General features: G+C 36.9%; 1 protein-coding gene across 3 annotated transcripts in view; it reads left to right on the top strand.

The window, feature by feature from the left end:
• Positions 1 to 15,367, top strand: part of LOC136676682 (smoothelin-like) — a 73,100-nt gene that overhangs the window by 13,590 nt on the left and 44,143 nt on the right. For all 3 annotated transcript variants that reach the window (XM_066653848.1, XM_066653846.1, XM_066653847.1), the window contains exons 2-5: positions 1,571 to 1,728; positions 2,681 to 2,759; positions 4,684 to 4,762; positions 5,565 to 5,641. In XM_066653848.1, coding sequence (XP_066509945.1) covers positions 1,589 to 1,728; positions 2,681 to 2,759; positions 4,684 to 4,762; positions 5,565 to 5,641 — 375 coding nt within the window. In that variant the 5' untranslated portion in view covers positions 1,571 to 1,588. The remainder of the gene's footprint in view (positions 1 to 1,570; positions 1,729 to 2,680; positions 2,760 to 4,683; positions 4,763 to 5,564; positions 5,642 to 15,367) is intronic.

The following is a 15,367-nucleotide window of genomic DNA, read 5'->3' as shown; positions in this document are numbered from 1 at the left end:
GAGATATTCCTATAAGAAATACACTATTTAATTGGGATTATAAACCATAAAGGCCAAGATTCTCAAAATAATATCATAAAGGGCTGGATTCCTAGACGAGGATTAAGCTTAGTCAATGGCTATATTCTCCTTTCAGTGGAAAATTGCAATTCAAAATGGTTTAATCCCTAACTGGGAAACCACCCCATTGGAGGACTGATTTCATATAAAGATTGCCACTTTTATTAATGAGAATTTAAGTACTGTGAAATTTCTGCTGCGTTTGCATTAAAGAAAACCCAGTGTTGTGAGTTGTTGCCATGGGGGCTGAGGGGTCTTTGCTGTAAACTTACTTTCCATTGGCTGAATGTACTGTTAAGCTTAATTTGCTAGCCTATGAAAACACCACACGAACATGTTAACAGAGTTAATAACAAGATATCTATTGTAGGCGGTCTTTGAAGTAGTAATTCTGTACATTAATTATAAGCAGAATCTTTCATAAGGAATAGATACTATTCCTACTCTATGTATATTCCTGTTTTGTGTATTTAAATAAACTGGTTCTTTTAAAGACAATTCTTTCTAATATTAGATTAACTCTGTGCAAAATATAAAATGACAAACTAGCAAGTGAAGTTCAGGAAACATCATACATGGGTTATTACGATTTATAAAATTGTTTCATAGTGAGAAAAGCACTAAGCAAACTGACACAACCATTGTTAAACTTTTATTAGTTTACCACTGGGACTTTCTTGTCATTGCCAGAAGGGAACCTTACATGGATTAAATCTCCTGCTCAGCCAATACCATCTCCTATATAATTATTCTGCCTCGCTTTTGTGTACATTATGGTTTGCGGGCTGGCCAGCTCTCTTGGTGTTAACTAGTAACACTAATAAGACCATCATGAGAAACACCCATACTGCCTATTTTCAGCCTGGCCGAATATTATTATTTATTTTTTTTCTGATTAAATATAGTAGACTAATAATTTTATTTACAGTTCGTTCATTGTCTGTAACCACTTATCGAGTTAAGGGGCACGGTGGGTCTGGAGCATACCGAAATCATTGGGCACAAGGCAGGAACACACCCTGCAGTGGCCGCCAGTCCTTCACAGGGTGACACGCACTTGCACACTCACACCTATGGACACTTGAGTCACTAATCCACCTAATGACGTGTGTTTTTGGACCGTGGGAGGAAACCAGAACACCCAAAGGAAACCCACGCGGACACAGAGAATACACTCCTCACAGACAGTCACCCGGAGCGGAACTTGAACCCACACCCTCCAGGTCCCAGAAGCTGTGTGAATGCGACACTACCTGTTGCGCCTTTATTTACAGTCATAATGCAAAATTAGCATTGTATACACTCCTTCATTTGTCTATTACATAGGAACTTTCAGGTTGCTTATGTGGGTGATTGAACATTTTTCTAAATGTTTTAAGGGTTAAAATCTTACCAGAAACAGTTTTTGCTCTAAGAAACTGCCAAGCATTATGTAATGTTCATATTTGCCAAACATGAAGACTGCAATACATATAATAATATATTACTCTTATGCTTATTGTGTTTTCAGCTTGATGGCACCGTGGATATGGTGGAGCGCCGTCTCATACGAACAGCTATTCGGGATTTACGGCGACGTGAAATTGAGGACATGGAGGCTGCACTTACAAATAAACGCTTCAGACGTGCTCAAGAACACAAATATGAGGACAAGGAAAATCAACTTCGGTATGAGAAATTGTCAGCTGCCTCTACTAAAACAAGAACAAACAATGGTCAACGTGCCAGCCTAAAATGTTCACAGTATGTAATTTTTCAATGGGCCCGTTTTTGCTGCTTGATTTGAGGATACAAAAAAAATCTTATATAATCAATCATCATCATCATTTCTAGTAACAGCCGTATAAATGGATTATAAGGCCTAATGAGATTGAGAGTTGCAGTAGTTTAAGAAATATTGTCTGTTGCGGCTCTAAGAGAAAGAAATATATAGCCCATACGTACTGAATACTTTTTGTGATGCGATTGATTATTGAAAGCTAATTCAGATCAAAATAATTAATGTTAAATTGTGAATGTCCTGATTCATCCAGACATGCACAGAAGCTCATCTGTGGCATTTGAATTCAGGCAAGATGTTCACAGAAGCGGTGTTTGTTTAGAGGGCTCACTTGCATATTATAGCCTTGTGCCAAATTTCTGCTGCAAATCTGAATATCATAATACTGTTTAACAAAAGATACCTTGTGTGGCCCTGATGTCTTAGATAAATTGCAGGTGAATTTAGCTGCAGACTGCTCAAAAATTCTTCTTGCTTTCCAATATCAATAATGCCTTTCATTGTTCTGAGTTACAGTCCAGTCACCTTCTGCATTAGATAATGCAGTTAATCCCAACCCACTCTCTGTCTGTTTTTTTATTTCTCCCACATCTCCACATATGCATGGGGAGATTTTCTCTCCGTCCTACAGAGTCATATTTTCCGTTCTGAATTGTTTTCTTAGACAGAGGGTTTTTTTTTTCTTGCCATGAAAAACTCTGGTATGTGAGTGCTCTGCTGCTGAGCACAGCAGAAGCTGTCGCTCATAACAAAAGACACAATTGTCAGCCTGTTGTATTTGAGTGGCAGGTTTGCGTGTTGTGTTCAAAATGTGCATCTTTTGTGTACATTTTCATACAGGCCTGAACTGGCAGCATCTTTAGATCTGCTTTCTAGAAAGCTTCAGGATATTGATGACATTGATGAGCTTTCTGCAATGGTAAGTTTATGTACAATTCTAAGAATTTGCAAAAAGTCCCTGTCTCAGTCTTCACCAGTCCTCTGCAGTTTAGCTTACTAGGTCACTTTAACTAGTCTCAGCCACAGACGATTGTCCCACAATTTGATGAAGAGTCTGATGCATACAGTGCACTAACTTGGCCTCACTGTCAGAATTCTGCCAGCTGCATTCTGATTGGCTCTCTGTATATCTGCATATACGCAGTTCTGTGTATCGCGGCTCTTATTGATTTGACGCGAGTTATAAAGACTGCCTCCTCCTATGTATCATGCCAAAATAGCAGACTTGTGATTGGTCCTTTTGCATGTCAGTAAAATTTTGTTTATGTTTAATGGCCAAAGGCACCAGACTCTCCCTAGAATCTGGCAACACGAGGCTACCTTTTACTTTGCTCCTCAAATACACAACTGTATGCTACGAAATGGCAAGTGGTAATACTGGAGTAATTTAATCGTACGTGTTTGGACCAGAACCATCTCACAAATGTGAGCTGTCCATGGCGACCAAACACAGGATTCCCACTGGGCGGTACATTATGGCACAGTTCTGTTTAAATAGCTGTATTTATTTCTAATCAACTTATGAAAATGGGCACAATATATTGAAGTTTTTTAAATGATATTTTCTATGCATTGCTTATGCAAACAGAAGAGTAGCAACAATGAAGGAGCTTCAAGTTTTGATTAACCATTTAGTCAGCATTAGGTTTTAGGTTTTTTCTTTTGTTAGCTACTCAAACCTGTGTCTTCCACTTAAACTGCATCTTTTTAAAAAAAGTTATATTTCCGTGACTCATGACAATTTAACCACATGCACTGCTTCTAGCTATGCTCATGTGTTCCAGCTCAGCACACTTTGTATTCAGCCAAATTCAGCTTGAATACTCCAGAAAAATGTGTCCTTGTTTTTAAAATGGCAAACCTTATCAGCTACACCTTTTGATTTTAAGTTAAAGTGGAGATACATACTTTATTTAATTTTTTTAAAAAGTTGGTGTTATGATTATGGATTATTTAGTGGGAAAAGAATTGATCTCCATTTCCCGCTCACCTGTTTTGTCTGGAATCATGACGACAATGCTCTGATTGGTCGGCTTGATTTAACCGCATCTATACGACACAGGGGAAAAAAGTAGAAGTTCTAATTCAAAATCTGAAGCAGTGACGCATGTCCATCAGTTTCGGGCTCTGTGTAAAATGGTGTTAATGTGTGTATTTGTTTTCAACAATTTTTTTTTCATCTGTAAAAATCACACTCTGTCTGTACTTTCAATGTAAATGTATGTTACTGCGCAAAGTTTATGGGCCATTTTTCATGTAGATAAGTTTGGACAACCATGCAAACCCTGGTAAACCTCCAAAACCGTCTGTATCTTAATTTAAATTTTTTGAGAGAGATGAGAAAATTAAGCTTCACTCTTGCATCAGATCTTAAATGTGCAAACAAACTGATGTGTTATTAGAACAATGAATTGCTTACTTCAGAGCACAGATGGCAACATCATTGAAAGGTTTTGGGGATTACGTGGATCATGAGAAACGGCAAATCATTAAATGCAACCATTTAAGACAGTTGCAGAAAATGATGCATATAGATTCCCTTTTACCAACTAAAAGCACATCTCCTGACAGAAGCAAAACACACAAAATACAGAAAAAACAATAGTGTATTTAGTGGTCAAAGTGTCTAACTTCTGGTTAAATGTTTCCTTCTTTTTCTCTCTGGAAAAAAACCCCAGAAAATTGTAATTATCATTTTGACTAGAAAAGAAATTTGAGGCTTGAGATTTGAGGAAAAAAAAAATTACTCAGTGAATAGTATTGTGATTAATTAAGTATGTAATCATTAAATTTTATTCAGCTTGTTTGAAGCCATCTTTGAGTTGTGCCCTGTTTATCTGTAGCTAAGAACTACCACAGAGTATGAAGAGAGGAAACTCATCCGTTCAGCCATTCGCCGACTGAGAGATGAGGAGATCCAAGGTAAGAGTGTATAAGGTAGATGTAAGAGAACTAGTGTTGTTTTTGCACTGTTGTTCAAAGGTTTAGGATATGTGTTTCATAAATAATAAATTTGCATATTATGGCTCTGTGCATATGGCTTGAATATGGTAGAACCACCTAATAATCCTGTGAAAATTAAAACAAGTTGGGGCTGTTATTAAATTAAAATAATCCTGAAATAATCAAATGTAATAGATAACTTGGGACGTGAGCAGACAAAAATGAGCTTAATCAGAATAATTTTGTGTCATTATTAAATGCATGTCTCATATTTATAGCGTCACATCTCCAAAACATGGAGGAGTTACCTTTTTTCTTTGGAAAAGCTTTCAACACCAAAAGGTGTTTTAAAGCAGAAATTACTGGAATGCTGTCTGAATAACACAAAGTAAACAGTGTGGTGTGCACAAACCAGAAGCAGCCAAGGTGCAGTCTGCTCTTACTTGTCCAGCTCCAGCTCCCACCACATAATGTTTAGGAGAGAGCAGACTGCAACTCTGCTGGTTTTTGTTTGTTTACACCTGATTGTTGACAGATTATGAAATTGCTTTAATGGTGTTAAAGTATCTGTGCCATTTATAACTTTGTGTTAACATTTTACACATAACACTGACATTCAGAAATTATTTGTTGGTTCTTTAACATTTTAAAATATTGTATTAAAATGTAAAATGACTGTTCTGCCCTCTGATATCCTGATTGTGTTGATTTAATTTCTGTACATAAAGGAACCAAACATGTTAGTAGCAAATTTCCAAACTTTTTTTGTGCTTTTAAACAGGTGCATTGGAGAAGATTCAGTTAACTGGCCAGCATATGGAACCCCAAAACAATCCTCAAAGAAGCCTAGACTTGGAGGTGAGTGGAAAGTGGCAGATGACAATTTGTGGTTGTGATGAAAGATTGAATAACGAATATTAAGACATTTTCACTGCCGTTTTGTAAGTTTTGAATTTTGAGTTTGTATTTTGCATTTCTACGTTAGTTGTCAGAATCATCTCGGCACGAATATATGCCGTGTCTGAATAGTACAGTGAATTTAGTTTCAGAGTCATACACTGTCTAATATTCAGTAGACAACATTTACACAAGGCTCTAACATTTATCATGGTCTCAGTTACCGAAGAACTGCCTGAGGCAGTATTGCAGAAACTCCTGCAGGTCTAGACATTTTGATGGATATGCCACACCTGTCCTATCTTGGTTGCATTGAGTGCTTGGGGGTATCCTAGCAAATGGGTGGAGTTGGTAAAGAGTACATTTGAGTAGACAAAATGTATTATTATTATTGTGGTGGTTATTAATTTAAATTTACTTCCTAGTATTGGTTTTAATCTTATAGCTAGCTAGGACTCCCTCAATCTCGCACAATTATGGATAGGGTCAAGCACACCATTCCTCCCAGACATGTGAAGCCAATAATGCAACCCCAGAGAACAGTTAAATGTAATGAATAAGAGGGCAAACTCCTTAGATCTGTACAACAGACACCTGCTTTGCCCAGCACTGCAGATGAAAATGTTCTGCAAAGGTATGCGACATACATGATCAATAAATCTACGAGGTAAAACAGGTTTCTGAGGCAGTTGTCACAGTGATGTGTAAAAATATACTTGTGTCACAGGTTTACAAAAGCAGAGCAGAGCAGAGTCTATAATTGCGCCTACACAAGGGCAAGATTTAATGAAGGATTTATATTTGGAATATGCAGGGTCATTTTTCCAATAAACATTTACTTTCTCTTCTTGCTAAAACTCTATTAAAGTAAAGAATATAGCAATGTTCCTCCCAAAGCATCATTTCATAACTGCACTAGAGGATTAGCAATAGTGGTTTTAAATTTTTTTTTTCCCCCCCCTGTCCATAAGGTGACAACTTACTGGAAAATCTGAAATCAGTTTGTATTCAGTTGGGATCTGAGAAATGATCAAAACAGTGCTGAGTTTGGTGAAAAACAATAGATCATTTGGACTGTAGTTTTCTTGGGGAGGAGTGAGAAACATATGGCCAATACATATGGAAATTATATCATATTATATTATCATTGTGTCATATTGATCATATTTAGAAATCACTCCCAGGACATAGGGATTTAGAACTAAAGGATTATCGGTTTTTGCCATAGAAAGGAGTACAGTAACTTTTTATTTTATTTTATTTTTTAAATGAATTAACCTTCTTACGAATTTAACCCTCTTGGATTTTTTCAATTATTGTTTTTATAAATATAGTCATGGTCAGTATACTTTGGCTTGAATGTGTCTCAAGTAATTGCGGAATAAAATGTCTTTAAAATTCAATAAAATTTGTGTAATCAGTATTCCTGACTAAATTTAGGCTGTGAAGACAAAAGGACACTCCACCCAACTCTAAGAAAAGGTTATTGAAAAGTACAAGTCAGGGGATGGGTCCATAAAATATTTTCATGTCACCAAACATCCCCTTGGGTTCAGTTAAATACATCATTAAGTAATGGAAGGAATATGGCATTTGTAAATCTGTCTGGAGCAGGCCGTCCTCACAAACTCAGTGACCATACAGGGAGACTAGTGAGACACCTTTGACCTCTCTGAAGGACTTAAAAGCTTTATCAGCTGAGATGGGGTACACTCTATAATGACACCTTTTGCCTTTTGAGTTTCTCACTACTCAAGCTTTATGGGAGAGTGGCATTCTTGAAGAAAGCTCATTTTCAATTTTGGAATGTTAGAAAATCTAAGGTCAACAGGAAGAAGGTTCTTTGGTTTGTTGAGACCAAAATGGAGCTTTTTTTTTGGGCACTGGACAAGACACTATTTGGCAGACACCAAACACTGTAAATCACAAACACACCATACCCACTGTGAAGCATGGTGGTGGCAGCATGCTGCTGTGGACACACTATTAAATATAAAGGCACTTCAAAAATTGTTTGTGCAATGCCATAGAGAAACCACTTTTGGTTCCATAAAGAACCATTTTTGCTAATGTGTTTAAATGGGTAAGGAAGTGCTTAAGATCAAATGATGGATTTTTAAATCTTTACAAGTTTCTTCACACTCTCACAGCTCTTAAACAAACATGGTTCTTTATGGAAGAAAATGTGGTCCTTCTTTGGTATTGCTCAAAGTACCTTTTGTAGTACCTTTAGTTTTAAGAATGGAATATGATTTATTTTCCAGCAAGACAATAATATGGTTATATAGTGAAAGCAGCACAGAAATTATTTATAGAGAAATTTGAATGAATGTTCTGCAGTGGTCGAGTCAAAGCCCAGACCTCAATCCAGTAGAGAATTTGTGGCTGGACTTGTGAAGGACCGTTAATAGGTCACTAACTGGAAACTGTTCTCTTGGGTGACATTAGCAGACCCTCGCAACAGAGTTCCAGGCCACTGGATATCTGGTCGATATTGGTAGCAACAAGCAGTATATTTTCTGTTGTCCGGTCTCTCTTTGGGGTCACTCTCTGTGTATGTGACCTGTGCTGTAAAGCATTACCCAGTTCTCATGAGGGGTTTCCTGCCTGCCTTATGAAGTTATATAGTGCTCTGTCTGCAGTGCTTAGCCCAGAGTAGAAACAACAGAGGCTCTATTTTTCCTATTAAAGGTCAGTAGAGCGTCACAGTTTTAAAGTTGTAATATTTATTTAAGTGGTACATAGGACTACATAGTGGTGTTTTTAATATATATTCATGCTTAAGATCATGAGACTAATTTTTAAACTAAGAATAATTTCTAATGGATATTCATAGTGGGCAGTGCTGCTAAATATATTTACAGTAAATCAGCTGTATAGGTTTAGGAAATCATTGTTTAGATAAAGAGTACTGGAAGTGCAAAGAGTAATTTGATATTACCTCTTGTCTTGAACGTTTTGAACAAAAGTAAGTTGTTTGTATCTGTAGGTACAAATGGGTTATGTATGTAGGGACAAATGTTTAATTTAGGTTTTGATATTCAGATTATGAAAAAGAATCAAAAGTTGAGCTTCCTTGCTGAGCTAACATTGATGATTTACTTCTGTTAGGTCTTAGGCTGCTTTGGGTCAGAGTGTAACACTGGAGGTTCAGGGGTCGGTTGAAACAAGGAAGTTGTTGCTGTGTATAGAATTTTTTTTTTTTTTTTTTTTTTTTTTTCTTCTCTGCTGCTCCTGTCCCCCTCGTCCTTCTTACTGCTCCTCTCCTACCCAGGAAGAACATGCATGAGTCAAGAGGAGGTAAGGAGCAAGAGGAGAGTAGTAAATGCATAGCTACAGAGAAATTGGAGGGCTGAACATTTTTAATGTCATCAGATATCACATTGGCTGTTGAACTGAGCATACTATTGTGCATCTGTACATTTGTTAATTCCAGTTTTCCTTTGCTGAACCCATGGCACTGGTAAAAGAACTGCTGATTGCGTTCTTGACATTTTTAGTCAGTTGTACATCTACATGTGTGCGCTGCTTTCTCAGATGTTGTCCATCCTTTCTGGGTGTGCATGAAGTGATGTCACTAAAATCAATAGAAGACTTCCCAGGTAGCATACGCTCAAGTATCCGTCAGAAGAATTAATTCTGGCAGGTGTTTCAAGCAGCTTCTCCTGTCAGTCAGCAAGAGACAAGGACAGGTAGGGGAAAAACAAACAGACAATAGCTTAGGATTTCTAAGCTCTTAGGATGGTAATTACAACTTGATTAGAACCTGATTTGAAAACCTGGTGCATTTGTATGATATATTTAACAAGACGAGATGAATAATTTTCTGAGAATATTTGTTACAATTTAAATCTGAATAAAATGCTGTAAAATGAGCTAATGCTCGTTGATCTATTGTCTGAATGCTGTATTTGCTGTCACATATCAGCATTAGAAAAATTGTATTCAAGTCTGTCCTTACTGAAATTGTTTCTAGTATACATTGTCTGAGGTTGTATTTGATGTTAAACAGTTCTACAACTGTTTAAAATATATATGAACAACAACCCTAGGTTCTTATCTTTTAAACAGTTGTAGAATAGCAGCGTCTGTTCAGCTGTTAATATAAGGAGTGTTGACTTGGTGTGAAACAGCACTAGACAGTTTTTTGCCGTGGTAAAGAACAGTTCGAAACATTTAGCAGCACAAACCAGCTTTGCTTAACACAAGGCGTTTAATGAAGTGTAGTGCCAGATTCCATCAAGAATTACAATTGCAAGCCAAGGGGTTGTACTAGGTTTCTGGAAGTACTGTCTATGCCCTGAGGTAGTTGTGACTTGCAGGAAGTTTTCTTTGCTTTACCTGAGTAATGTGCATTGCATTATACCTACACAAGTATTTGAAACATAAACCTGTAATTGCAGAATAAGTCTTGCCGCTAAGGGATCAGTTACACCCTTGTTTTAATGACAGCTATATGACTAAAGGGTCTATGACTGAACTAAGCGAACCCATTAATAAGCTCTTATTCTCACTGCCTTTTTTTTGTATGAATACATATACAGACTCAGACTTCTGTGGTCACTGAAATGTGAAGAATGTGAAAAATGCATATCGCCCTTCTGTTTACACCATTTTCTTCCTTTTCTCTTTTCCTCTTGTCCCTCTCGCCCAAGTGTTTCTGCTACCATTTAAAGCTTCCATTTTTCACTCGGTTGCTTTTTGGAATGTGGCTTTTTTTTCCACCTAGTATATTGTCAGTCATAATTTGCGAATGTGCTGCTGCTCAGGTTTGCATTATCTGACTTAAGCTGCCACCCAGTGGCACTTTGGGTGTGACAGAGAAATGTTCAGTACAGACCTTTAACGCAGCTGAATCATTTTAGCAGTGTAAAGAAGTTTTAAACAGCTATAATTATTTGCGCTATAAATGGACATGCATGATAAACACAACTGATTTTACACAAGAAAACGGTATGCCTTAGTGACACTGTAAACTCAAATATGAAAGTGTCACTTTTGCCCTTGATACAGATTAACCATAACATTTAAAACTAGCTTCTTAATATTGTGATCTCCTTGTGGACCCAAAACTGCTCTGACCTGTGGAAGCATGAACAAAACAAGACCTCTGAAGTATTTTGTGCTATCTGGCACCAAGATTTTAGCAGCAGATCATTTAAGTCCTGTAAGTTGCGAGATGGATTCGGCTTGTTTTTCCTACATATGTCACAGACGCTTGATTTAATTGAGATCGGGGGAATTTAGAGGCCGATAAACATTGTGAACTATTTGTCATGTTTCTCAAACCATTCCTATACATATATTCCAGTGTGACAATATATTTTATCATTCTGAGAGAGGCAACTTCCATAAGAGAATACTGTTGCCATGAAGGAGTATCCTTGGCTGGCAGCAGTGTTACAATAGGTCATACATATCAAAGTAACATTTTCATGAATGCCAGGACCCAAAGTTTTGCAGCAGAACATTGCCCTGAACATCAAAATGTCTCCGTTGGCTTGCCACCTTCTCATTAAGCATCCTGGTGTCATCTGGTCTCCAGTTGTGAAAGTGACCTATCGCCCTATCACCACCCTATTGCCCCAGAGTATAAAAGATAACATGATTTAACAGGGGCAGCACAGTGGAGCAGCAGGTATTGTCGCAGTCGCACAGCTCCAGGGGTCTGGAGTTGTGGGTTCGAGTCCCGCTCCGGGTGACTGACTGGCAGTTTGGTGTGTTCCCGCCTTGCACCCAGTGATTCTGGGTAGCTTCCGGACCTACCGAGACCCTGAACTGGATAAGTGGTTACCGACAATGATCGAATGAAATGAATGATTTAACAGACCAGACCACTGTCTTCCTTTGCTCATTGGTTCAGTTCTGGTGCTCGTATGTCCCTTTTTGTGGGATAAAACTTGGGCTAGTTTTGGTATGTACACTGAATATCAGGAGCACCTGATGAGACCTGCCATTTTAAAGCAGTTTATAAACAATTTCACCCTTGTTGCTCAGATTCATATTCCTGCTTCTAACATGAACTTCATGAAATGACAGTTCACTTGCTGCATGATTAAAGCTATGTCTTGACTGGAGCCATTGTCATCTAACCATCTGTGCTACTCCACCTGTCTTTTTTTTTTCTCTCCCTTTTACTCATTTTAAAGTGACCATTAAAATAATAGTGCAATATTTTAGTAAACTATATGCACATCTTGGTTTTTTTTTCTCCCCAATACATTTGATATAAACCCTTTAATTTGAAAAGATGAAAGATAATGGCGTTTATGATGGTAAGCTTTTCTGTCTATAGAATTATTACTTTTCCAAAATGAAAAGCCAAGGCAAAGGTATTTGAGCATTAGACTGGATTATACGTGTTCTCTTCTGTGAAAGTTTAAATTGGCTCTTGTAGTGTATTTCCAGAGGTAGTTATGTCTAGACAGGCTTAAAGCTCCCATGTGATGGGATCTTATCTGTGTTCTCTAATTTGCGTCTTTCAGGGACATCGATAAACGTCAAACTTTTCAGGCACACATTTGATTAACATTCCAGAAACTCTGATGTACAACAAAGTCTCCAGTAGTAGAGTGGATAGAATTTTTAATAGAGAAAAAGTTGAAGAATATTCAAAAGATGTATGATACAGACAATAATTGTAAGCATGAGTGATCAGTGAAACAGAAGCATAGCCTTAGCATAAACAGAAGTAACTTCAACGTTCTAAGCTTTTTGTCCACCTCAACAAAAACATGCACATGCTTATAAATATTTATATACAATATCCTGCTTGAGACTTCATTCAAATTGATAGCAAAATGTATGTAATTCAGTATTTTACTATGTGTATATTCTAGTGTGTTCGCTCTTTGCATTTATTACAGCTTCCCTTTTCTATTCTATGACATTTAAGACATTCTTTGATTAGGTGTGTCTAAACTGTTGACAGGTAGCATATATAAAGATAACTCTTTGACTTGAACAAATGTAAACCCTGGACAAATTCTACCTTTTATGGTATTACTCCTTTCTAAGGAGTAAAGGTAAATACTTGCAAAGGACAAAAATTTTCAAAGACACTTTGGGGGAGAAAATATGAGCCCTCTTGGCTACGAAGCAAAATTGAAGGCAGATGGAAAATGTTTGGATGGTAGCTACTCCAAAAAAATATCTCCACCTACTCTTATCACATAGCATCTCCCACCTTCTTTCTTTTGAGCTATTTCACAGAGTTGTTTTTCTGCCCGTTCAGCTGAAAGATCATACGTCATGAACACCTTATCTAGCACAGAAGTACATCCGTGGTTTGGGAAACCATTGTTACAGTCTGAAAATTCTAAAGGTGACATTGAAAGCCATGAGTTTAATTTGTAATGGTAAGTATGCCTCTCTTATAAATAACTGACTAAATTCTGAATTTAGTTTTAGAGTTGTCTGGTGGGTAGTTTGGCTTTTGAATGGCTGAATGAGGTTAGAATTTTTGCAAATATGTAATTTTGAAATGCTGTTCTGAAAATGGCAGAAACACTGCATGGTCTTTTAAAGTTCCATTAGGTTTGAAATGTAAAATGTGGATTTGTGCTTTGGCAGACTACCTGGTGTGTCTCAGTCAGAGGAGGCGACAGAAACGTACTTACCCAGGGTGGAAGGAAAAGGAGGGAGGGGAAGTCTGGACTGGGGGGAGTGGTCATACTGATGGGGTGTGTGTGGGTAACCACTGAGAAGTAGAATAGTACTCATTCTGTGCATTGGAGTAGGAGTAGGAGAGGGAGACAGTAGCTCCAGAGGAAGTAAGTAATTTCTGCTTTAATTCCTGTGCTAATTTGTTAATTTACATATTTATTTTTCCTTGTACGTCTGATTTAATTTGAACCAAAATAAACCTTTATGTACTTATAATTTTTTTATATTTGTTTTTAAATACATTTTTATACAAAGCCATATTTGAACTGTGAATATGCTTTTGGACTATTAGAAGCATACATATGGTGAACTGTGAATCTTCAGGTGTACAATTAAGGGGATAGAAGTAACATCAACCTTTTAAATGCTGTGTATGAGGATGGGGTTGTGTGAGGTGGCTGACAGTGAAGTGAAACTGATCCAGATAGTGCTCAGTGATATCTTTTGTACTGGTATACTGATACTTATCCCATGACTGTTATGATATTTAGTTGTTAGTTAACTGTACAGATAATAACTTAATCCCTAACTGTGTTTCTTGTTATTTCCTGAGTGATTTGTGTTGTTTTGGAAGAATGTGCATTTAAAAGCTAAATGGATATTAAATATTTTCTCTGTGCATCCAGTTTTTATGGTTAATTTTTCACATTAGTGTTTAGACTGTATTCTTGTGACATAGGTTGTATTATATTCTATAAAATAATGTCCAGGTCTTAATAGCATTGGTTCATTAACACTATTAATGCGACCTGAATTACCATCCGACACCTTGATGCCTTGTTACATCCTGAAAAAGGTTTATATTCAATTTTTCCAGAATGGCCTAACGATTTGTGTTTTAATTAATTAGTTATTATGTCTAAACTCTTGACTCTGTGATGGCACAATGTCCTGATTGTGTTGGGAATAATAGGCTCTTTGGCATTAGATGTCATGCAAATCACTGTGTTTTGTATATATATGCAAGTTATGTATGTGGGTGAAAAGAGGTTGCAGTACTACAGAGTGCATCAGAGTCCATCTGGCCTGCATTTTTGTGGTCATGATCTGAAAACCCACATTGGTTTTGAGCTATAGGGCAGCATGCATGGAAGCTGAAACCTGACACAAACAAAGGCTAGGCCAAATCACCAAAACACACACACACACACACACACCAAATTTCCTCAGAGCAAAAGAGTTAAGACCATCTCAGCTGGTTTTTGGCTCCAAGGCCTGCAATTATACTCTAGTATAGGATTATGGTGATGGGCTACTGATGTTTTTTCCTTTGCTGACTTGTGCATCTGATTTAAATGAAGGAATGTGATTTGCTTACATTTCTTTATAAGGCAAATCTACTTCTAAATCTAATTTCTTTCATTTGACAAGGAACTTGTGCTTTTCTAATCCATTCTTGTAGATTTGTCTTATAAAGAAATGTAATCATATTCCTTCATTTAAATCTAATGTACATCCAAAAAAAAAAAGACTATGGCAAGTCAGCCATTCATATATATTGTCATAAATACTGATTTTTAAAAAGCCTAATACTGTAATGTACTGTTAATATTTTATTTTTGGTGAAAATATAATTCAATATAGTTTTAAAAATTCTGCATTTTTATATCACATTCTTATTAGGTTATATGTCAATATGAATAAAACAAAAACATCTGGGAGTTGTTATTAATAGAAAATAATGTATAAAACATAGAATAAAATAAATAAAGTATAGCTAGGCATGATAATAGCATTATGATGTGAACCCATAAAGTCCTTAAATCTGTGTTTCTCAACACACAAACAAAGCTTGTGCACTGCACTTAGGAAAAGCAGTGCTTTACGTTTTATTGAAAATATTTGTCAGAACCAACACGTTTGTTGAACTGTAACATTGACTGATCTTATCAGACACACAACATATAGGCATTTTCTTTTTTTTGGCATTGCGTTGTGAACAGTTACAGTATTTTAAGTGTTCCTCTGTCAGTTTGCCAACACATCTGCTAGCCTCACTTGTGTTTGGTATAGGGTGGCTGA

The sequence above is a fragment of the Hoplias malabaricus genome, chromosome X2 (genome assembly GCF_029633855.1).
Source record: "Hoplias malabaricus isolate fHopMal1 chromosome X2, fHopMal1.hap1, whole genome shotgun sequence".
Lineage (NCBI taxonomy): Eukaryota > Metazoa > Chordata > Actinopteri > Characiformes > Erythrinidae > Hoplias > Hoplias malabaricus.
Note: the sequence above shows the minus strand (reverse complement) of the source record. Positions and strands in the feature narration are given on the sequence as shown.